Source organism: Aspergillus mulundensis (genome assembly GCF_003369625.1).
Source record: "Aspergillus mulundensis strain DSM 5745 chromosome Unknown scaffold_2, whole genome shotgun sequence".
Classification (NCBI taxonomy): domain Eukaryota; kingdom Fungi; phylum Ascomycota; class Eurotiomycetes; order Eurotiales; family Aspergillaceae; genus Aspergillus; species Aspergillus mulundensis.
The window spans coordinates 758,416-780,818 of NW_020797890.1; the positions used below are offsets into that span (position 1 = coordinate 758,416).

At 52.5% G+C, this 22,403-nt stretch overlaps 8 protein-coding genes across 8 annotated transcripts; 5 read left to right on the forward strand and 3 right to left on the reverse strand.

Moving 5' to 3' along the window:
* Positions 1–32: 32 nt before the first annotated feature.
* DSM5745_02927 (YoaK family protein) lies at positions 33–1,079 on the forward strand (the record flags this gene model as incomplete). Its single annotated transcript, XM_026744943.1, has 2 exons — positions 33–408; positions 460–1,079. 2 exons carry the CDS (start codon positions 33–35, stop codon positions 1,077–1,079), a joined length of 996 nt encoding a protein of 331 aa, XP_026605809.1.
* A 1,016-nt stretch (positions 1,080–2,095) lies between these two features.
* DSM5745_02928 (t-SNARE syntaxin) lies at positions 2,096–3,275 on the reverse strand (the record flags this gene model as incomplete). Its single annotated transcript, XM_026744944.1, has 4 exons — positions 2,096–2,131; positions 2,188–2,748; positions 2,797–2,978; positions 3,029–3,275. 4 exons carry the CDS (start codon positions 3,273–3,275, stop codon positions 2,096–2,098), a joined length of 1,026 nt encoding a protein of 341 aa, XP_026605810.1.
* Positions 3,276–4,106: 831 nt separating this feature from the next.
* DSM5745_02929 (uncharacterized protein) lies at positions 4,107–6,562 on the forward strand (the record flags this gene model as incomplete). The annotated part of the gene is made up of 2 exons (XM_026744945.1): positions 4,107–4,129; positions 4,189–6,562. The coding sequence occupies 2 exons, from the start codon at positions 4,107–4,109 to the stop codon at positions 6,560–6,562; spliced, it is 2,397 nt and encodes a 798-aa protein (XP_026605811.1).
* Positions 6,563–7,892: 1,330 nt separating this feature from the next.
* DSM5745_02930 (uncharacterized protein) lies at positions 7,893–9,152 on the forward strand (the record flags this gene model as incomplete). The annotated part of the gene is made up of 2 exons (XM_026744946.1): positions 7,893–8,000; positions 8,055–9,152. 2 exons carry the CDS (start codon positions 7,893–7,895, stop codon positions 9,150–9,152), a joined length of 1,206 nt encoding a protein of 401 aa, XP_026605812.1.
* Positions 9,153–9,516: 364 nt separating this feature from the next.
* Positions 9,517–11,586, reverse strand: DSM5745_02931 (ABC1 kinase family protein; the record flags this gene model as incomplete). Its single annotated transcript, XM_026744947.1, has 2 exons — positions 9,517–10,726; positions 10,775–11,586. 2 exons carry the CDS (start codon positions 11,584–11,586, stop codon positions 9,517–9,519), a joined length of 2,022 nt encoding a protein of 673 aa, XP_026605813.1.
* Positions 11,587–11,772: 186 nt separating this feature from the next.
* Positions 11,773–12,348, reverse strand: DSM5745_02932 (uncharacterized protein; the record flags this gene model as incomplete). The annotated part of the gene is made up of 1 exon (XM_026744948.1): positions 11,773–12,348. The coding sequence occupies one exon, from the start codon at positions 12,346–12,348 to the stop codon at positions 11,773–11,775; it is 576 nt and encodes a 191-aa protein (XP_026605814.1).
* A 345-nt stretch (positions 12,349–12,693) lies between these two features.
* DSM5745_02933 (MBL fold metallo-hydrolase) lies at positions 12,694–13,878 on the forward strand (the record flags this gene model as incomplete). The annotated part of the gene is made up of 4 exons (XM_026744949.1): positions 12,694–12,921; positions 12,975–13,122; positions 13,168–13,533; positions 13,586–13,878. 4 exons carry the CDS (start codon positions 12,694–12,696, stop codon positions 13,876–13,878), a joined length of 1,035 nt encoding a protein of 344 aa, XP_026605815.1.
* Positions 13,879–14,235: 357 nt separating this feature from the next.
* On the forward strand, positions 14,236–14,865 carry DSM5745_02934 (uncharacterized protein; the record flags this gene model as incomplete). Its single annotated transcript, XM_026744950.1, has 1 exon — positions 14,236–14,865. One exon carries the CDS (start codon positions 14,236–14,238, stop codon positions 14,863–14,865), a length of 630 nt encoding a protein of 209 aa, XP_026605816.1.
* Between the last annotated feature and the right edge of the window lie 7,538 nt (positions 14,866–22,403).

A 22,403-nucleotide genomic window follows, 5' to 3' on the forward strand; every position in this document is an offset into this window, starting at 1 on the left:
AGCCTTTTTCCCTTCTTTCTGTTGTCGTCAACATGCAGCAACCCCCGAGGGCCTCGACAGAGATAGAAACCATCACGGGAGAGAATGCCCCAGCAGCACCAAACACAAGCAACAACCGCCTCACATACTGGGATACCTCGACGGGACCTCCAGGGCCGCAAGACGATTCCAAATACCCCGGTGGGCTATGGTCCGTAGGGGGCAGTACTACTGTGTCTCTTGCTGGGAACCCTACTACACTCTCCGACGAAGAGCCTTCCACATGGCAGGCAAGCCTGTCCAGACACATGAAATGCAATGTCAATACGCACCGCACCGATATCTTTCTCGTCATGTGTGGCTTCGTTAGTGGTCTCATTGACGGTCTGTCCTTCAATGCATGGGGCAGTTTCTCCAGTATGCAAACAGGTAAGCTTGCTTGCGCTATGTTCCAAAGCCTTTTTCTCTGACGGAGCCTAGGAAATACGGTCTTCATAGCTCTAGGTGCCTCCGGTCAGCCCGCGTACCCCGCCTATCTCTGGGCCAAGTCCTTGATTGCCCTTACTGTCTTCCTCATTGGGAACGTTGCCTTCATCCGCATCGGCCGCGCTCTGGGTGCTAAACGTCGGTCATCCTTGGTACTCTCCTTCGGCGTGCAAACGGCCTGCATTTTGGTCGCCGCGCTCCTGGTCCAATTAGAAATTGTGGATCCTCGACCGGAAGACCCTCGCGCCCCGATCCAGTGGATGCAAGTGCTACCAATCTCGCTACTAGCCTTCCAGGCCGCGGGTCAAATCACTGCATCGCGGATCTTGGAGTACGACGAACTCCCTACTGTTGTGCTTACGACTCTTCTCTGCGACTTACTCGTCGATCCCAACCTGAGCGCCCCGCTCAAGGCAAACGGTAAACGCAACCGGCGGATCGGAGGATTCCTCTCTCTCTTCCTAGGCGCCATGACGGCAGGAGGTCTATCCAAGGTGTCCGAAATGGCAGCGAGTCTATGGTTTGCTATGGGTATTAAACTAGTCATCACTGTCAGTTGGTTTGTCTGGAAGGGAGAGCGAAGCAAGAAGGTGGAGGGCATCGGGTCTGTATGAAGTTGACTGTACTCTGCTTTGCTTGCTTAATTCTCTTCACTGCACATGTCTTGCATGTTACTTTGCTTATCTTCTTGCCTATGTTCAAGCTTCTTTTGCGTGGCCCATGGAGGGTTCCTTTTTATGTTACGACTTTATGATGAGCGATAGATTTACCAGCACACATACGAGTTGGCGGACTGTCTTTGAATGATTACGGCCGATAGCGTTTATTGTTTAAAGCAAATACTTGTGTGTTCTGACTATCATCATTCAGTAACATTGGTAACCGCGTGTACTGACACGCCAGACCACTCCGACTGGCCACCTGAGCCCTAAGCCCCAACTGCCAACAGCTGTATTGTAAGTACCGCCAGTATCTTTCTCTCTTTCAATACAAATATCACACTTCAGGCTGCGTTGCCCATAATATTCCACGTACACGAAGAAAAATCGGCCGCGTGAGCATATGGCCCAAGATTGTACCTGTGTAGCCCCAAGCCAGACAGAGACGGCCCAGCCCTAATCAATGCCCGCGGATCAAGCATCCGATCGCCTCAAAGTTTACCCGTTCTCTTGAATACGTACACCGTAGATCTGATAATCGAAGTAGATAATCAGATAATCTTCGTGGGGGTGTTGAGCTTATATTACTGGCGACAGTTTTGCCGCGTACGTGTCTGCCACGGTGCTGCTTTTCCCGCGAGACCTGCCGCTGCGACACTAAATAATACCGCATTTTCGTATCGGCCAAAAAGAAATGCCTGGAAGTTGTCTGCGTTGGCCTAAATCTATGGTATTTCATAGGTATACACCGGAAGAAAAGTGGACAAAGAAAAGAAAGAAAAGTACACTGTCAGAGAAACCTAGGTACCTAAAATCCGCATCGAGATCTAGCCGCGCCAACTGCAAGACAAACAAAGCAAGAATGAAAGAGTATCAGCTGGTACTGATAGGTCATGTGACTTTCGTGGAAGGGCAGGGATGAAGTACAGCCCGGTAGTAATACATTATTAAAATAAGTATAGTATGTGCGTCTATCCTGAGATCAACACCCAGAGAAGGAAGAAAATCTACAAAATCCCGTTTAGTACAGTACATGTCGCATGTGCAGACGGGGAAAACTTACCATTAGAACTCCAAACATCTTAGCAATCAACCATCGGTTTCCTGATACCCGTGTCCAGTACTTCATTAATTCGCGTTGTGCTCCTTGGACATTATCCACCACGTCTTCTGTGTTGGCATCTATCCGCTGGATCATCTCGGACTGTTCGCTGACCATTTGCGCCAGCTGACCAAAGATACCTCCCAACTCGTTGATTGTCCGCTCAATTGCATCAATTGCTTCGCCACGGGACTGTATGTACGAGTTACTTGACTCAGCCTCTTCCATCATCAAAAGTTGCTGGTCAGACTGCATGGACGGGCGACCTAGAGGGGACGGATTCGATGGCTCCAATGTTAAGAGATCCGAAGAGCCACCCGGTTGCGGGGTTCTTCGTCCAGAGGGGTACAGTGGGGAATCCGACCGCTGTGTGTCTAGAGCGGCTTGTGATTTGGACGAAACGGATGAGACAAAGTTCTCTGTCCGTGATCGTGATGCTTGGATGTTCTTGGTGCGGACCTCGAGGACGTCCTTGAAATTGGCACCCACGTCCGCCAGTTTCCCTTGTAGCAGGACAACAACCTAACCAGTATTAGCCAATAAAACTTGTAGTAGCTACGCCCAACGTACGTTATCATTATGCTCCCCCTCCTGGTCCGCTTTTGATCGGTGAGATTTTGGATGTTGTGAGAGTGTAAGTGCTTGTAACGAGGCGATTTGCTGGTTGAGCGACGCCAGGTCCTGCTTAATGACATAAGTCAACTCTGAGATCTCGACCGGTCTGTCATCGAAGAGAGTCTTTCGTTTCGCGACTAGCGCAAGTTAGCATGCGTATTTAATCTGCTTTGCATCAAGCACCCACGCTCTGCCAGTCTCCGCAGCTTCGCCGTAGTCGCTGTAATTCCCCGTCCGATCTCCGCTGCACGTCGAGCGAACTCTGACCTCCTCTTGCCAGTTCCATCTGCAGAGCCATTTGCCTGTTGCCGCTGGGAGTCTGATAATAATGCTTGCCGCTGAGATCCAACTTTCGATGATGCCGCGCGTTTCTGGGCTTGTCCGAGGATAGCCTGGAATTCGCCCGTGCGATCCTGTATCGAGGGGCCGGTCATATCGCGAGTAGCCAGGGGTCCAACTGAAATAATAGATGCCCGTTTAATTCAATACCAGAGAACGGTCCGCAATTGTCGAGCGCCGGGGAAATGCGATTGGGGGCTCCGGAAAAGGGTGACCTAATCGATAAGGAGAGCAATAGGAGGCGTGTATGGTCGATGGTGGATCGGCGACTTCAGGTTAGTCTAACGAAAGAATGAGCGCTGATGGAGGGAATAACGTTTAAGAAGCGAGCATAATCTCCATAGTAAATGATCCGGGCGATGTTGTGTGAGCATCAGTGACGAGGATCCGGTCTACTTGGCCCGTTGCCTCGCCCGGGCCGCAGGCGTCCTTCCCCCGATCGGACGGCGACAAGCACGTGACAACATCTCTACCACGTGAAAGCACAGCCACCGGCCGAGCTTGTCACCAGCCACCCGAGGGCCAATTGGCGGCCTCCCCAGGTGTTCAGGCAGTGACATTCAATTCTCGCCCTAGCCTCAGGGGTTCACTATACGTCAGCTTAGACCATTCCTTTGCTCTGCCTCAAGTCTTTCTTTTATACAACAACAACAACAACAGCATCCACTCATCGCATCCTGCTCCTCTCTAATTGTACCCCGAGAACTACGTATCCGCCACTTTGACCCTCATTCCATCCTGCTTCCCGCACGTCATAGTCGCCCGATTCGAAACTTGCTGCCTTCTGAATATCCAGACCTCATTGTGTGACAAAGCACACGACAGAGTGTCAAGATTACATTGCCAGCGCCTGGGTATGCTGGTCGCGACTCTACATTAATCTGTTTGTGACTGTTAATGAGCTGTTGAAGCAGCCCGCTATAACCATGTCCGGCCCATTTCAACGTCCGTAAGTTGGGCCGCTCAGCCTACATGGCATGATTGTCGCTGATTTCTTTTCTCTGGCAGTCCTCTCAACACATCGCACTCCACTCCAATATACCCCGGCGGCGAGACGCCTGTATCTTTCAAACCGAATGTGAATCGAGCAAAGACGAAGCGGTGGGTCGAAGCAAAGAAGTACTCTTATGATGGTGACGACTGGGGTGAGGATGAATATGGGGAGTACGAGTACGATGACCAGCCGCCGGAACCGCAGACCCAGCTCACTGCTGCGAACCGAAGTACACCACATATCTCAAGCACCCTTTCAAAGGGGGCGTCGCATCCTCCACTGCCCAGCACCGATCGTTCGCGCTCCATGGAGCGAGCTCAGACAATGCCAACGGAGAGCCCGGCCGCGTCGGGTAGTCCCACGACGCCCATAATCCGTCCGGCCGACATCTATAAGCGGATGCGAGGGGAACAGCAGGCTCGCCAGCCATCTCCGGCTGCAACATCATCAGACGAACGCACTCCTGTGGCCTCGCCGCCTGTCATCGCGACTTCCGAATCTTCCGAGAATACCGTCCCACTCCCCGGGCAAGCCTCCGTACCTACACACAATCCAGACGCGGTCAATGCTGAGCAGCCGAATACACCTCCGGTGGGAACGAATGAGCCACCAACGATCGCGTTGCCTGAAGTCAAGCGCTTGTCCGCGTTTGATTCGAGTTTCTTTGGCGAATCCGGGCCAGCCCCTCAAAGCAATCAGGAACCAGCTGGCCAGCCACACCAGCTTCAGCACAATCCTTCTCTCGGCTTCCGCTCTGCAGTCAACCAAGCCTTCGATGTTCCTGAGACCCCAAGCACCATTACTGACAGTGTAGCTCGCTCGAATAGCGATAGCACCACGGGCATCAGTCCTATCATCCCTCGGCGTGGCACCACCGATGACAAGACGCCAACCATCCACGAAGAGCCAAATGAAAACACAGACACACCGACCGACGGTGACATTGTCTTTAAACCAGGACACCGCCGGGACTTAAGCATCCCCAGTCCCGGCAACAGTCCTTCTCGCAGGCCAGTCATTGCTGGGCCCGATGCCAACGCATCGTCTGAACTAGCTCAGATTTCCTCTGAAACGCCAGCATCCCCTCTGGTTGCGCAGCCTCAGCCGCATGTTTTCAACCCAGACATTCCCCAACCATCTCGAGAAACGACGAGGGATGATTTGCCTGCTCCTCTCAACGTTCAGACCAATATGGCTTCTGGCTCGGTTGTCTCAACTGAGAACATCCCTGTAATTATACCAGCAATGAGCGCTGAGAATTCTCCGGAGGATACGGAGAATGACCGGTTACGAAAGGAGATCATTCGTTCCTTAAGTCGAGAGAATTCGCCCTCCGACCACCAGGACAATGATACCCCTCCTCATACCAGCAGGCAGGATAGTCTATTCCCCAGAGAGTATGAGACTTACAGGCCCGCCGCGCAAACCGCAGCGCCCCAAGAGCCTCATCAGTCTGGTCCGACTTTTGATACTATTTTGCAGACTCCTTCAACCGCGCAACCGTCTTCAACCACGCCTCAGCCTAAACTCAAGAAGCGCTTTTCCTGGGAAGAATCATCTGATGACGAGGATGCTACCGCCGTCACACAAGCGCAGCCCGCTCGACCACCGCCGATGCCCGGGCAGTTCCCCCTTTCACAAGATAGTGTCCTCCCGGAATCCTTCCGAACGCCCACGGACCAACGATCAGAAACAGCTGAGCTTTTGGAAGAAAAGCAAGAGCCTCCTACTCCTGAAAGACCTAAGCTTACAGTCGTGCCGCCTGTGGCTATGGACAGTATGAGCATTCAGTCAAGTGGCCACGGTCATGAGTCTTCCCTCTCTCAAACCACAGAGGCACTCGCTCGAGCCGAAGAGGGCGAGTCATTCAGTCCTGTGCGGCAATCTTTCGAACCACCAGCACAATTACCACCTGTTCATGTCGAGACGGGCCTGCTTGGGTTCAAGGACATTCTCAACATGCAGTCACCATATGAACGGATCCAGTCTTTTGATCGGACCCGAGACCAATTTGCAGCCGTTGATACAGGCCTGGGCAACTGGCTTCAGGTCACTTTTCATGCTCACCCAGAGCATAACGATGTCGTTAACCGCAATAACAAACCTCTATCTGAGGAGTTCAAGAACAGTGTGCCGCGCACAAAATTCCCCAAACTCGCCTCTCTAGGAAACCTTGCATCTTCACTTCAGGATGGATCTCACTCGGCGTCGGGCCATATCAGGCGGCCATCCGCGCCACTCGGATCCATGAGACAACCGTCAGGTAAGGATTTCTTGCACACTGCAGGAGTATTAGGTGGTCAAGCAGGCAAAGCTGCAAAGGGCCTTTTCTCCAAAGGCCGGAGCAAACTGAAGGGCTCTGGAGGGTCTGAAAAGGTAGAGCCTTGATTTCGTTCTGGAGTGTGCTTATACCACCGCTGTTTCATCTTTATTGTTATCTTTACTCGGGCTTTCAAGCAGCCTTCTTCCGTTTCATCCTTTTGTCCCATAGGGAAATGTGGAAGTTTACGCCTTTACATGTTGAACCCCATTCTACCTTCTGCTTCATGTCTTTATTCCATTGATACCAGGCCTGTTATAATCGATAACATCTTGAGGTGCAGTTCAGAATGTGACACGAGATAATGTTTGCGAAACAGTCTGTGTATCCGCGCTCTCCCGTTCCATCTGCCTCTTTGTCTTTTTTCCCGTTTTTCTTCATTCTTTTCTTCGCTTATGTCGCCTCTAATATCCTGGTGATTATGATGTAGGGGTTCCAAGCGATGCGTGGATATCACAGGCCCGTACGACTATCAGACCTTCAGCCTGATGCTGAGTCTGGCCTAGACTAGAAGACCCCCAGGATCCTGCAGATCGGAGTAGACATTCTACGGACAGCAAAGCCAGATGACGCTGCAGACCCAACAAGGGGTGGGGAATATTCTCTTTGTTCAACCTTCTGGTCAGCAGCGCCCACCAGGCTCCAGCAAAAGCGACCCCTGTCCTATTGAGAGACAAGGGGAGCCGCAACGAGACTATTATCCTCGTTGGTCCAGTAGGAATGTCAATGACGACCAGGGTGTTGATCACTTGGGCGCTAAGCCGCTCGCTGGCCTTTGAGGAGCAGCGCAACGCCGCACAGCGAGAGCGAAGACATTATGCCATCAGCCTCTGTACCTCGTGAGGCACAGCCAAGTCCTCATTTGCAGCCTGCGATCCTTCACGGCTTTCGGAGTCAAGACGACGAACAAAGCCGCAATCCTATTCTTCCTGCGAAGTGCCGGTGCTGCCCTCAGTTTCGTCCACTGTCCTTGGGCGTGTATGACGCTAATCTAGACCGTGGCCGCCACTCGCTCCGAAGCTTGGTGAGCCCACCGGGTTTGTCCCTTTATGTCGAGTATTCCGACTGGTGATCGATTTTCTCCGCAGCCCAGAGAAAGCATCGTTTCTCTCAGGTTTCTCTACTCTTGACGTGGGTGACTCCCAGCCGTGTCACCTTGGCGGAACAACTCCGCAACGTAGTGACAGCAGGGCCTCGAGTCAAGGGAAGAATCACCTTTTCGAAAGCTCTGTGCCTCCGAGTGAGGTTATCCAACCCGTACCGGCCCGCCTCAACGGTTGTTCGCCTTTTACCCCTAGACTGCTGGTGTCCCTCTTCCCCAAGCATGACTGGTCGCGCCGGCCAGAACAGAGATCCTCGCCGCAGGACCCCGCATCCCACAGAATCTCGTCCTCTCTCATGGAAAAGCTGAAGAGCGTTGCCCGGTTTCGCGGAATATCGATGGGCGCGAATCAATCCGATCTCAAGACTGGTCAGCCGCCGAAGAAGTCTTTTAATCGATTGAGCGTGAGTTCGTCTGTTCTTTTTATCCTGTGGGCTGAACACTGAATGTCTTCCTAGGGTCTTTTCAGCCGCACTCAGAATAGAAAGTCGGCGCCCCCGGTGCCGATTATCGAATCTTCCTCCGAAGCCAGTACGAGGCACTACCTCGCGCCAGTCACCTCGCGACCGGACTCCAGAATCGCCAGTTCGTCCATCTCCTCGTTTGATAATCACGAGCGGCCAGTGTCTCTTCCAGACGGTCGCAACACCCTTAATAGCCGGCGAGCACCTGTTGAAGGATACTTTGCGCATGAATCGCCAGAGTCCTTTACCGTTCCAAGCCCTCACCAACACCTCCGCGGTGCTACGAACTCAGACCATATGAGATCAAGCGACCCTACCCCCATTGATCACGGGCGGCTCTCGCCCCATTTCCCGGGCTATCGTCCGCCTGGCACTCCACATCCTCAACCCCACGTTTCATCCCCGCGATTGAGTTCGCCTCTCCCATCCCCGGTCCCTCGCACGCCGCCGTCTCGCGGCCGTTCCAATGACCACACCTACGCCCAAGAACTCCATCTCCGTTCCCGGAGCCCCAAATCGTTCGCGCCACGCCCGGAAGAACGTAATCTCCCAAAACACGATCCCACCGATCCCGCCTTCAATCTCGGCGCCTTCCGGACATCGAACATCCGCACCAGTCGCGTTGGTGACCAAGAACTACCCTGGAAAATCACCATCCCTGGCGATGACGATGACGACGACGAGCCCGCGGTGAGAAATACGTCAGCCTCCTGGCGCCATGAAACCGAGGACGTCCTTAACGGCGCCAGTACTGGTAATAGTACCAGCACCCGATTACCCACTTACGAAGAATATGAAGAAGAGCACGGCCCGACCCAGTACCAACCGCAAGACGAGAAACAGGACTACCCCATTACTGACGCTCCAGCGACGTCCGAGCCGATTCCACCACCAGCCCAGCCAAATACCGCCTCACCCGATCAGAACCACCCGCACCGCAGCGGCGCCCGCACAATAAACGCATTCGACGCGCCAGTCGAGCTTCCCGTACGAACGGACGACAACTCCAGCGAGGAGATCATGATGTCCAGCACGGCGTACCCGGGTCAGGAATGGCGCCCTCTCGGTTTCTCCGAGTGGGAGCATCAGTGAGCAGCTTCTAAGTTTCCAATACCATACCACATGCGATATACGCTTCGTACGATATAGTGATACCCATCTCTTTTTAACAGTGACTCTGCGGATCTTGTATTCTCTTTTCTCTCTTTTATTGTCTCTTGGTCTGCAAGCATGCAAGCGAGTTTGTATACTTACTCCTGTTTCTTCCATCGTCAGAGCTTTCAGTTTCTTTATTATTTGATAGCATCATAAATAAATCGCGCTTTTGACTCCCCACCGTGAACTAGTAACCAGGTACAGGTAGCAAATGACCAGAGTATATCTCTTTATATCTCAAATCATAGATAATGTACATAGTCTATAGCGGAGGCAGCGTTTAGACATGATTTTGAATGAATCAACCCTCAAAGACACTATGGTTCAACTCCACCCCCATATCCTTGGCCACGGACGCCATCTGCGCCTCGAGATCATCTTCCATGCCACCACCCAGATGCAAGAACTGGCGCACCTTGGTAAAGTAGAAGAACAGGTCACTCGAGAAGAGCACAACCCGGAAAAGCAGGTGGCGACCATAGTTCCTGATCTTTTCGGCAAGCGGGAGATCCGGGGATTCAACGAGCGCCCGCGACGCCCAGAGCCCCGTGATCTTGATCCGGTTTACAGGCGAGCCGAGGAATTGGTTGTTCCCCTGGACGATGCGCAGGTTCCGACCGATGAAGATAAGCTGCTGGGGCCATTTCGTCTCATCGCCCAAGATCTCGCGGACGGCTTTGCGGCTGGCTTGTTGCATTTCGTAGTTGCGTTGGGCGCGCTCGGCTTTGCTGAGACGTTCAATTCCTTGCTGAGTGGAGAGGTTGCCGCCGCGGTACGGTTTCATGAGCGTTGCTGAGGCGAAGATATCGGGGTTATTGACACCCCAGCCCTTGACGATGTCGGCGATGGTGGCGTTGTCAAAGGTGAGCAGGGCCTTCCAAAAGCGGGCGTATTGGTGTCGAAATTCGGGCTCCATGTGGATGTAGAGGCCGTGATCGATCAGGACGAGCTCGGAGTGGCCATTAGGCTTGCGGCGGATGAAAATGTTTCCTGGATGGGGGTCGCAGTGGACTAAACCCCAGAGAAACATTTGAGCCGAGAAGAGGTCGACCATGGTTGTCATCACCTCCTTGAGTGATAGGCCGAGGCCACCGCGGCCATTTCTCCCGCGCCAGTCGTTGCGTTCCGGCTTGATCTTGAGATTTGTGCCTCGCGGCGTTGCTGATGGGGACTTTTTGGGCTGTGGAGAGTCCAGTGGAGTTCCACCGCAGCCAGGACTGCCTTCGCGCCAGCCTCCGCGCCAAGTGCGTGTTATAGCATCTTTATCCCAGAGCCGTACACCTTCTATCCACTCGGCTGTCATAATACGCTTGGAGCTCAGCTCACGGTATACTCTCGGGACGTACACGCGGTCACGCAGGCGAGACTCTCCCGCAACAAACTTGGCCATCATTTCGGAGTTATCGGCTTCGTTTTCGAAATCCGTCTCGAGAAAGAGGCGTTCGCTGACGTAGGGAACAAGACTATAGAACGGGAGATCGAAAACGCGGCTGTAGATCCAGGTCACCACTCTTGGTGATGTTAGTAGCAAGCCGAGAACTGCAAGGTCGAAAACTTACTTAAAGGCCCATAGATCCCACTGTATTTGCTGCGCAATCTCTCGCTTCTGAATCTTGATAGCAACTTCTCTCCCGTCCGCCAACCGAGCCCAATGAACTTGGGCTACACTGGCGCTCGCTCTGGCCACGCGTTCCATGACTCCCTTTGTAGGATCGCCGCTGAAAGAGACGCCGAAAACCTCCTCCGCAGACTTGCCAAAGTCCTCCTCAATGACCTTTTCCACGTCCTTCCAACTGTTCTGCGGCGCATCGTCGAACATTCGTGCAAACATCTTTTGGAATTCCGGGGGTAATATAGCTGACTGCATTGCGATCGCTTGGCCGATCTTCAAGTAAAGTCCACCATTATGCCGCAGGAGGTCCGACAGTCGCTCTGCGTTTCGGCCATGGACGTCTGCGAGGGATCCGGCGAGAGGAGGGTTAGGACGGAAGTTGATTTTGTAGTCTAGTGCAACAAGCAATCCAAGCGAGAAAGTACGGGCGGTTCGGGTGATGGAGGAAGCGTAGAATTGGTTATCTAGAACGTAGACGATGCCAGTCGCGAGCGAGAGGTAAAAGATGCGACGCAGCCATTTTCGGGTTCGGTGATAGGTCTTTGCGGGGACGGGTTTCCCTAGGGAGCTGGGTGAGATCGGCACAAAGGGCTGAAATCCGCTAGAATGTATATCGCGACGCAGCGGAAGCGACTGGGCCAGGCGAGGATGGCGATGGGGCAGAGAGCGGAGATGGCGCGGGGATAGAGCGAGTCTCGTGAGCGGGAGTGAGGCGGAGGAACTTGGGCACAGAGCCCGGTGGAGAGCGGCGGACGCCATGGGAGATCCAGATAGCTAACGGTGTATCATGACGATACCCATGGAGCCAGGTCTAGGATTTAACAGAATGTTAAGGGAAGGAGATAGCACGGAGGTAATGATGATGAAGAGGTGAGGCCGGGAACTTGACGCCGATTCCCCGAAACGGACGGAGATAACATCATCGCCATTACATAGATTGTTTTATCAAAATGTATACATCTCGTCCATCACCGGCTGGTATGCCAACTGCCTGCAGACTTTGGCGTACTCCCTCATATTGTTTGGGATGATCTCATCCCAGAGTTCGTCCGATTCCAGGTACTCGAGCTGTTTGCGACAAACCGGCTCCGAGGCCATTGGGAGCAGCTTCGGGAGATTGACAATGGCAGTCTTGACAAAGTTCTTCTTGAAACAGTTCCCAAACGCTGCCAGAATGTGAGAGTCGGCGCAGATGTCGCGTCCCTCGAGTTTTGGCCCACACTGCCGCTTGATGATATCGGCGGCCTCGTCGCCGAGTTTCAGCATTGCTTCCTCCTGCTTCGGGGCATTCAGGGTCTGCATCACGCTGCGAACGGCGGGGACGAAGGTATTATTGCGAGTCCAAAGGTCCCAATGGGGCACTGTTGGCTGGCATCCTTGATCGCAGATTTCGCGCTGGAATTTGTTGAATAGATCGTTGGGCCTTGCGGCAAGCGCTGTGACGACTTTGATGCACGTCGGGCTAAATTTGGCGGTTGTAAGGGGGAAAAGGAGTAATAGTAGAGACAGTATGAAGCGCATATTGTTAGATAAGGGCTGAATATATTGACAAGTGCGAGAAAGTTGAGGCAAAAGGAGAAAAATTAGGAGCTCATATTTGTGGAGGATCGACAAATTATATATCCCCGCAGATTGAGGGCGTCTACAATTCAAAATGACCAAAACTGGCTACAGGTGCAATAATTCTACCAGCTGTTTTTAATGAAGGACAATATGCGAAGAACAATTGTATTCTGATCAACGTTTGATCTTGATCTGGTTGATTTCACGATGATGTGAGGTCTCCTCGTATCCCCACTCCTTTCTTCCGACTCACCTTGTCAACTCCAGTACTCTCCCCGAACGCGACTTCTTGCGATCATCAAAATGCCTCCACTAGACCTAGTTGAAGTTGACTCCTTGGAGGCACATGTTATTATCGACAATGACCTGGATCCCATTTCAACCATCGCCCCCGACACCGTCCAGGTGTCTGGCTTGATGGGCCATCTGGCCATGAACTCACCCCATCACCTAAATGACAGAGGAGACGCGCATAGGGAACTCCAAATGGAAGATATATGTTGCTCAGCGCATGGCTTGTCGATTATCTTGGTACGCACCATTCCATTTCGTTCATACAAAAATGGCACCTGTTGATTCCGCAGACCGCTACCAAAGGCGATCAGAAGCATTCTATTCTTTTCGATGCAGGGCCGGAAGAAGACGCATGGGAAAGAAACGTTCGACGAATGAAGCCTGACCTTTCTTCTGTTGAGCTGGTCCAACTCTCCCATTGGCACCGAGACCATTCAGGTCAGTTTCCTACGCGGATGTAAGGTATAGGCTAAATCAACATAGGCGGCCTTCTTCGAGCGATTCGAATGATTACTGATGCAAGAAAAGCCAACGGGCTTTCTGACAACTTGATAGCCGATCTTCATCCGAACCGTCCAGACTATCGAGGATTCGCAATCGGCGAGAACATCATCTCTATGCAGGCGGATCCATCGTTTGGAGAGCTTGAAGCTGCCGGCGCAACTGTCCAGAAACATGACAGCGCGCATACTGTGCTAGATGACTTCTTCCTTATATCTGGCGAGATACCAAGGCGAACGCCTTACGAAATAGGCTTAAAACATGGAATGCGATTCAACAAAAAGGACAATGAATGGACATCCGACGAGGTCATTGCTGATGAGCGATTTATCATGTGCAATGTCAAAGGTTTGCCATTATTCATGCCATACACATTCACATGCAACGCTAATAATATCAGACAAAGGAATCGTCATGTTGACTGGCTGCAGCCACGCTGGGGTTGTCAACTGCACTCAACATGCGCTGGAACTTGCAGGAGGTTCCATCCCTCTGCATGCCGTGATTGGGGGCTTCCATCTGGCCACAAGCGATGAAACCATGATTAATAGAAGCATCAAAGATTTGTTGAGATTGGATCCCGCGGTGCTTCTGCCAGGCCACTGCACCGGATGGAGGGCTAAATTTGCTATCGAGAAGCGCCAGCCTGGCATGCTCGTCCCATGCTCTGTGGGTTATAACATCACATTTTAACTGCTAAGATCCTTGAGCTGGGCGAACGAAGGATCGTTCAATACTCATCACGGGCTTACATCAAGCTGGATTGGTAGAGCACGAGCTAGCTAGCCCAGGATCATGGCGGCTTGCAGGGTTCTCCGCAACCCAAGCATTACTGGGTCAGCCATACAAATTGACTCAGGTATAGCGAGTGTTATACCTCCGGCAACTCGGTCAACGTATAATGATGCAGTCCGCCAAAGACAGCAAACAAACGAGGCCACTCAAGATGAACCTCAAGGTTTATCTTTTAGTCTCTTTTGAGCCTGATGCTCACTCTAGGTGGGCTTATTCTAATCTATATACTTACTAGGCCGATTAGGCTCTTTATCCATGACTAGCGAGTGTATCGGAAAGGCGGCGGTTTTGCGCTCATTATCCCGAGGGACATCATTTCCCGTACCTGGATCGGTAAACCTACCTGATATGCTATGGCTAAGGTGTCAAGCGACCCGCTTCTTTTTCGCTCTCATCAAGGCACAGAGCGAGCACCGTCTATACCGGTTCTTCAACAGCTTTGAGCATGGCCACCCATCATCGCCGAACTGTGTGGAGAGCAACATCTTTGGTTCATTCCGCGTGATACAGACCCGCGAACCTGAGCACCTCAAAGCCGTCTTAACAGGGAAGTTTGCAGACTTTAGCAAGGGCGAGCTCTTTCATAAGCTGTGGATTCCGTTCCTTGGGGACAGTATCTTTACTACAGATGGGAAACAATGGCAAGGCATCCGCAACCTCATTCGTCCGATGTTTGTCAAGGATCGTTTCAGCGATTTAGATATCTTTGGGCGCAAGGTGCAGACCATGCTGCGCTTATACAGTCCTTCTGGCGATTCAACGGACGTCATGGACCTGTTCTACCGGATGACCCTCGACGCTATTACCAAGTTCCTGCTCGGCAAAGGCATCAACAGCCTGGAGAAACCCGCAGGCGGACTTTGCCTTGGCCTTTGCAGATGTTGAGCGCACCCAGATAATGCTGACCATGATCGGGTATGTGCCCATACCTCAACAATGACTTGAACTGACAAACGCAGCGCGGCCCAGCATCTATACCCACGCGGCAAGTATAAAGAGGGTCTGAGGTTGTCCGGCCATTCGTTCATGATACACTAAGTCTCCAAGCGAGCGAGCCTGGAATCGGCTCGGAGAGATCCTTCACCTTCCTCCACGCCCTAGCCAGCTACATCCGGAACCCTAAAACAATCCGTTACCAAGTCGTATCTGTCCTTCTCCCCGGCCCAGACACTACGGCCGCGACACTCTCCTAGGCCTTTTATGTACTCTCCCACTATCCAGCAGTCACCTCCAAACTCCGCTGTGAGATTCTTGGCAGAGTAGGCTCTACACGAGCACCGACATACGAAGACCTCAAGAACATGCCCTACCTTCGGCACACAATCAACGAAACTCTCCGCCTCTACCCGGCCGTGTCCTATAACATCCGATTCGCTCTGACGGATACATCCTTGTCCACTGGCGGCGGAGCAAATGGCGACCTCCCGATAACAATCCTGAAGGGTGACGCAGTCGCATACTCGACATACGCCATGCAGCGCCGCGCAGACCTCTACCCACCGGTGTCTGAAACCTTCGCAGACCCGGCTGTCTTTTCGCCGGAGCGGTGGGAGGTATGGTCTCCAAAGCCGTGGCATTATATACCATTCAATGGCGGGCCGCGGATCTGCATTGGCCAGAACTTTGCGCTGGCGGAGATGGGGTATACGATTGTGAGGATTTTGCAGAGGTACGAGAGGATTGAGTATGTCGGAGAGTGGAAGATGTAGTTTCACAAGTCGGAGATCGTGGGGACACCGGGGATGGGCGTGAATTTTAGAATGTATGAGGTTGGAGAGCCCTAGTTGTTTAAATGTTTCTGTTCAAGGCATAATTGAACGTCGCCGCTGTGGTCATCAATGGTTTGAAGTCTGCGTGTGTGGGCACCAAGTACATAAGAGCCTAACTCAGGTCTATATATCCACCTCGTAGGATGCTCAAATGTCATAGAGCCCTGGAATGTAAGGACCTGTAGAGGATTACTCCCATCAATAGGGCAGTATGCTTCACTGTGTCGAACAAGCTATACCTATGAAGTGGTGGCAAGTGCTTCCGATGACCGTGCCCTAAGTAGAGCACCTCTAAGCACTTGGTATTAAGACCACACATGAATTCATATATATAGATCTGGGACTACAAACATTAAGTTACTTGTATACTGACCACTGATCATATACCGGCCACATATACTTTGCAGCCCTGCTTCGAGTTAAAGCGAACGAATATATATTCATCTGTGAACCAGAGGGATCCTATACCCTACCTACCTTCCCTGTATACTCCGTACCAGATGACTTCTCACCCAGACATTCACCCAGGTAGCAAACAGCACCGAACTCGTCCTCGCTCGGAGTATCTTCGCTCTTAACCCCGTGAGTACTCCGTACGTGCCCCATATTGCTCAGGAACCATGTATACCACAACTCCCACGCCTATCATCGCATTAGCACACACCGTTATGTAACCAACTGACCTTTAACCGGCAGATAGATAAGACACAGGCACAGACAGACACAGCCACGGCAATCGCTTCGCAAGACCTCGACCAAAACATGCAGGGAACGCCCCGGCCTTGCATAGTTTCAGCGCGAAAAGAGCAAAAACGCCAAGCGCAGTATTTGGAAGGAATGCCACGCCAATCCCGGCGATGTCGATCCCCCGGAAATGGTGCTGCCTTTGTTGGTGCGCTTTGTGTGTTTATCCACGGGTCCGGGGTGCTCCAGTTGATCGGGATCTTCAGAGATAAGACTGGTTGGGGGCTTGGGGCAGTGCAATGCAATGGGCTGATTGATTCATGTTTAGAAGCTGGTAGACTAGGCATCGCAGTTTCCATCCCGGGTCGATATCGATGTGGACAGGACAGGACATTCCAGCCTCGAAGCCAAGAGGTGAATCAATAATGGGGGGAAAACAAACCTCATTCTCATCTCGCCCTCACCGAATGCCTCAAAGTCAATGTACCGAGAGGAATGCATGGCAGGGGTCTTGGCGGGGTGTAGCAATAACTGAGTTTCTGTGTCTGACGATGAGAGTGATGATCAGGAAGGTGCCATTGGATCGGACGCAGTAGTGTTACAGAGCAGCGTAGACAGATGCGGTGCTGTGCTACGACCACAATACAGTTTAGCAAAGGACACTTCTACAAGATCATCAAGCAAAGTCATACAAGGGGTGCCAAGCGCACCCTGTCCATCGCAATTGCTTGGCGGCAATAGGACGAACTTTCGGACTTCACTTCGGGGACTCTCACCTGCAGGCTGACTTGCTTTTCTTGTCTCCTCGGTCGGCAGCCCCAAGACCCAAGGCATTGGACAATGGGGTCTCGTGCGCAGGGGTCTCGTCACTCGTGCGCACTGCGCAGAGCTCTCCCGCATCTTGGCCTGCCTGATTGATTGATCGATACGACCCCGAGACATGATCTACGATGCGGACTCATGGGATTTGCAGGCAGCAGCGAGTTTGGCTCTGGCGCTTCGCCTTACTTGGGCGTTGACTCGGGTTGGTTTCATCCTGGGCCCGTGATAATGATTCGATGAATACAGATCGCCAGGCCAAGTCCGACCTGCAGGGCAGAACGGCAACACTGAATCACTCGCTGTGAGCCTGAGACGTACGGGGTAGTCGAGTCATGCACTGCGACCCCGTGCTCAACCCCGTATACGTCACCGGTACTGCAACCCTGAGGGTATCACTAATCACTATCACTATTCGGGCGTCACATTGTAGGCAGAACGTCCCCGACAGGAGACCACCAATGTCAACTGCATGCACAGTCTGTTTTCTTGAGCTTGGCATAGGCACGGGATACCCTATGCTGCTACTCCGGCGATAACGAATCGATTGCTGAATGGAGAGGAATGCAGGCTTGGCTGGCCGTTGCCTGTTACACTGTGTTCCTTGACGAAGTCAATGGCCAGGGTCCAAACTCCCAAGTCCCAGCTTCGTCTCAGGTACTCTAACGAGTACTGCTGCAGAGTGATGCTATCCGCTACCAGTTGCAATGCAGAGTCGCAAATTGGGTGTACCGGGTGCGCATAATCTGGGAATTGCATAACTCAGGGTGAGGTTCGAAGTTTTAGAATTGAGGGCGCGGGGGGCGATTCCGCCGGCCTGGCAAGACCGACATCCCTGAAGATGATCACTTGGCGTTGATTGTGTAACGTCTCGTCAGGTTAATTTGCTGGATATTTGAGACGAAGCTGTTATGACGCTGCCGGTAAGTCAAGTGGCCGCGGGTTCGGTTGGATCAGTTGTATCTGGAGTAGAATATAGAAACGTGGTAAGCACGAAAAGGTCAAAAGTACTCGTCTGAACCAATTCCGGCGGGATATCGAGAAGTGGTCGGAGTCCATTTCCGCACAGCAGTCAATCAGTCGGGCGGTTGGAAGTTGGAACAGGGACAGTCTACTGTCTTCCAGAAAAATCTTATCGCGCATCCAAAGAGTCTCCAAATCTGGCTCGTGGAAAGAGTCTTTGAGAGTGCGTTCGAGACAGAGTCAGGTCAACCACGGAACTCACCCGCCATCGCTCGTATCAATTCCGTGGTTGGTTTAGATATGGCTCAAACGTGCCGATTCCCGAGTAGACTGACGAGTAGACTACGTTGCTAGCACGCCGATTAGAAGCCGAGATTTGATTTTGCGTCCGAGCCACTTATCGATGGACTTTGTGCTCTCGAAGACACGTAGTACTTTGTAGTGCGTCTTCCGTGCATACGGAATGCGGAGCGATCTAGCTCCTCTGAGCAGGAACTTCAGGATAACACGGCATCTCAGTCTTGGACACTTTGCGGGTGAGCGATTTCGAGTCTTTGACTCTTTGACTCTTTGACTGTAGAGACAGTCTACCTAGAGCGTGAGCTCGGACGAGGCAAAATCCGGTTCGTCCGAGTCCGAGTCCGAGTCAGTCGCAGTTCGTACGTAGTCCTCAAGTTCATGTATCTATTCCCGCCCATAGGGAGCAGAGATCCAAAGTGACGCACGGAGATATTCGCCAGGGCGTATAGACCTCTATCCCTAGCCGGTGATCATCAACCTCGCTTTGTAGTCTACTGTTCCCTCCGGGGACTCATCGAGTGACTCGAGTCAGTCTCGCCTGGGGTTGCTGAGCGGATACGAGTACGATGCCTCAGCCTGACTAACTCGTGCTCGAGAACACTGAATATCGCGGAGATGCCAACGGTCAACCACCAGCGTCAAAAGACTCAGGCAGAAGCCGTGGTTATGATGAGCTGTTTCTTGTCCCGTCCCGTCTTCTAGCTGCCTCAACTTTAACTCCTTTAGTTAGGAACCTAGGAGTCAATCGGGCTTGGAGCCTTGGACCGGACCGTGTCCGCTATAGCCATAGCCGTACCATAGGCTGTAGGTCACTGCCGCCGTCGTGGGGTGACTTCGAAGCCATCCAATCCTTCAACACGATGCCATGGATCATGGGGTAAGGGTTCTATGGTCTCGACAGCTTGCGCCTCCATCGATTGAAGTTGCCTACCGACAGCACGTAACCTCCTGCGCGGTGTGCTTGGCAAGCTTCACTTTTAGAAGGCAATTGCGTACTCTTGAAGCGTCGCATCCTGCTGTCAGTAGGCAGAAAGCAATATCGCATGGCGATGTAGCCAGAGCCACGATGTACTTCTCGCCGACAACCGTATGTGGTGCGCTGAATCATGAACAGCCTCGGGTTATTCCATCCTTCGTCCGGAGTAGAATAAGGCTGGGCACGCAGAAAATCCCTCACCAAGATCATCGATGCGACAGCTTGGCACGGGCGATCGTCTCCGGAGGAGTGGGGTGGCCTGCTAGCGACTCACAGCTGCAGGAGCGGCATCCATTATCTTGATTAATTTGGTGTTCCTCTTACTTAATTCCCTAGCTCGTGTTGGGGATAGTGTGTGCTTGCAATAACAGGGCCGGTGAGTGGGCGTACCTTTGGATGGCGTAACTCTGGTACGGCCGGACCGTAAACTACTGTAGGTACAGAAGCCAAGACCGCACCGGACTCAATAGTCCATCTTTAGAGCCCTTCTCTGGAGCTCGTTAGCGATCGCAATTCGACGTCCAGCAGGTTGTTCCAACTTCTATTAATACCAAGACCCCATACTGTGATATCAGGGCCTTGCCTATCAATCAGGGGAACAAGTCCCGGGCGCGAATCAACCCCATGGAGTATGGACTATGGAGAGAGACGGATTCATTTCGTCCACTGCTGCCGTAACCTGCCGTATAGAGTAAAGATTGATACGGAATGGGCCGCTAACCGAGTCGAGTATCTCGCTTCTCTTGCTGCCGAAGCCAGGCGTCATTAATATTCGCACTCACCGTAGGCCTGTGTCCCGCATTCTCTCTTGTACTCTGTGGCCGTTTCTCCGTAATTAATTAGGGGCCGGAAAACAGAGATTATCGCGAAGATTACGCGACGCACGCGTGAATTTACCCGGTTGCCCCATCCGGGCACGGCCTGGAGATGGATTCGGGCTGCCGATTGAGTTTTCAATTCATGACGTAGTGCGCGTGCAACTGAGCCGATCCAATTGGTCTGAGTGTCATGCCGATTTCCGACCATCTGCCAGGATTGTCTGAGCGATACTCCGTAATTGTACGGAGTAGCATCTGGGCTATCATCAGTATGAGTGCCAAAATGTCACGCGTGAGCGAATTTCTGATGGCGGTGATGCCAGAGATGCCGCTAGACCCACGAAGTCTTCTAGAAGAAGTCGAGAACGGATCAGACGGATTCGATCATGCAGGACCGTGACGGTACCTGAGTTGGCCCCAGAGTTGGTGGACGCTTTCGGTCTTTGACGGTGGCAACGCGACCACTCAGAGTAACGTGAAATCAGCTACACCCACGAGGCCGGCATCAAAGTTACTCCGGTACCGGACAAACTCCACTAAGGCTAAGGCTAGAGGGGAAGGAAGGCGATGGCCTCACTTTTGGCGTGCGCGATATTATTACCCATCTTATTGCGCCGCGGAACAGATAGATGACATCTCCAACGTCTGTAGACTACGGTTGTTGTTGAATGTTGACGGACGAAACTAATTGTTTGTGCCTCGTGGCCTGCTGTGGCCTCACGTGGTCTGGCGCAAGAAGAGCAAAGATCGCCCCCATTAATCCCCAAGTCTCAATTCAGTACTCCGTAGTCCTGTACGAAACGACGATCGGTCGCTAGTTCGACTAGATGGTGACCCCGATGCTGCACAGAGCGTTGTCGATGACTCGGAATCACGATCCATGGGCCATGGCAGCGGTGAAGTATCAGACACTGTTTGAGACTTCCCCACGACAGGCTTGCTATAGAATTTTCGTCGCGACTCGAGCAAGGAGATGAGAGGCTGAGAGCCGCGGACTGTTAGGAGTTCATTTGGTTCCACGGTTATCTGTGGGGTGTATCTCAGGCCTCGGCAGAAGGAGTTTGGTTCAGGACAGCAGCTTGCCTATCAGCTCCACCTCAATTCATATCAAGAGCTCCTTCAATTACGGTGTCATCGACAAGTTGTGCGTATTCGGTTAGGACGAAGTGATTATCGAATGATCTCAAGGGCTCAATTGCATCAAGTTGACCTTGGAGAAAGTCATGTTCCAAGCAGGAGGCAAGAGAAGCTCATTTCAGCCTTGCGAGAGCCAGTCCTCGTCTTCCAGATACCCTTCACGCTGGCGTGGGAAATGCTTGGCTGACGTGCTATTACTATGAATCTCGCCTCACTGGGTTAAGCTTGCTGCGAGAGGTCCTTGCCCGGCACCGGTGAGAATCCCCCGGAAACTCGATCGCAAACCTCTGCCGGGGTCGATGCGCACGGAGGTGCGGTGCGGCGTCATTTTTTGCTTCTGTTTGATCCTTCGTGAGGTCGGGATGGGGAGGGCAATCACAATCGCAAGAATGACATGGACAGCTGGGTTTCTGGTTGGCCATTGCCTCCTTCTCGGCAAGAACGGGAGTCTGGAGAGGATGGACTAGCCTGATCCAGCAGCGTGAAGTCACCGTGGCCGTTGCATGACAGAAGAGGCTGGGCTTGAGGGGTTGGGACTTGGGATTTGAGAAATAGTGAGCCGCGAAAAGCGCTCTGCTGTGAGGGAGGGGAAGCTATCCAGACGGGCGTCAAACTTCCTCATACCAAGAAAGGGAAAGAGCTTCTCTCGGACCTCCCGCGATTCCTTTCAAGCTCGCGTCTTTAGTTGTGTCACGGCATGTATGAAACCCCACGCAGTATCGTCATATTTCCACACCGGTCAATAACGTCGGGTTTCTGTTCGAAGTAGATTGGTCGATATGCTTTTGTACAAGATCAATCATCCACTGATCAATAATCATTTTTCTCACCTCGCTTCTGCTGCTCGCATCGGGATTGTGTAGCCTGTGAGAGTCCACATGCTGCTCCCTTGCAGCTGACAACGTGGCTAGATACTCCGTACCACGGATCCCCTTGGTTGAAAGGAGGGAGGTGCGC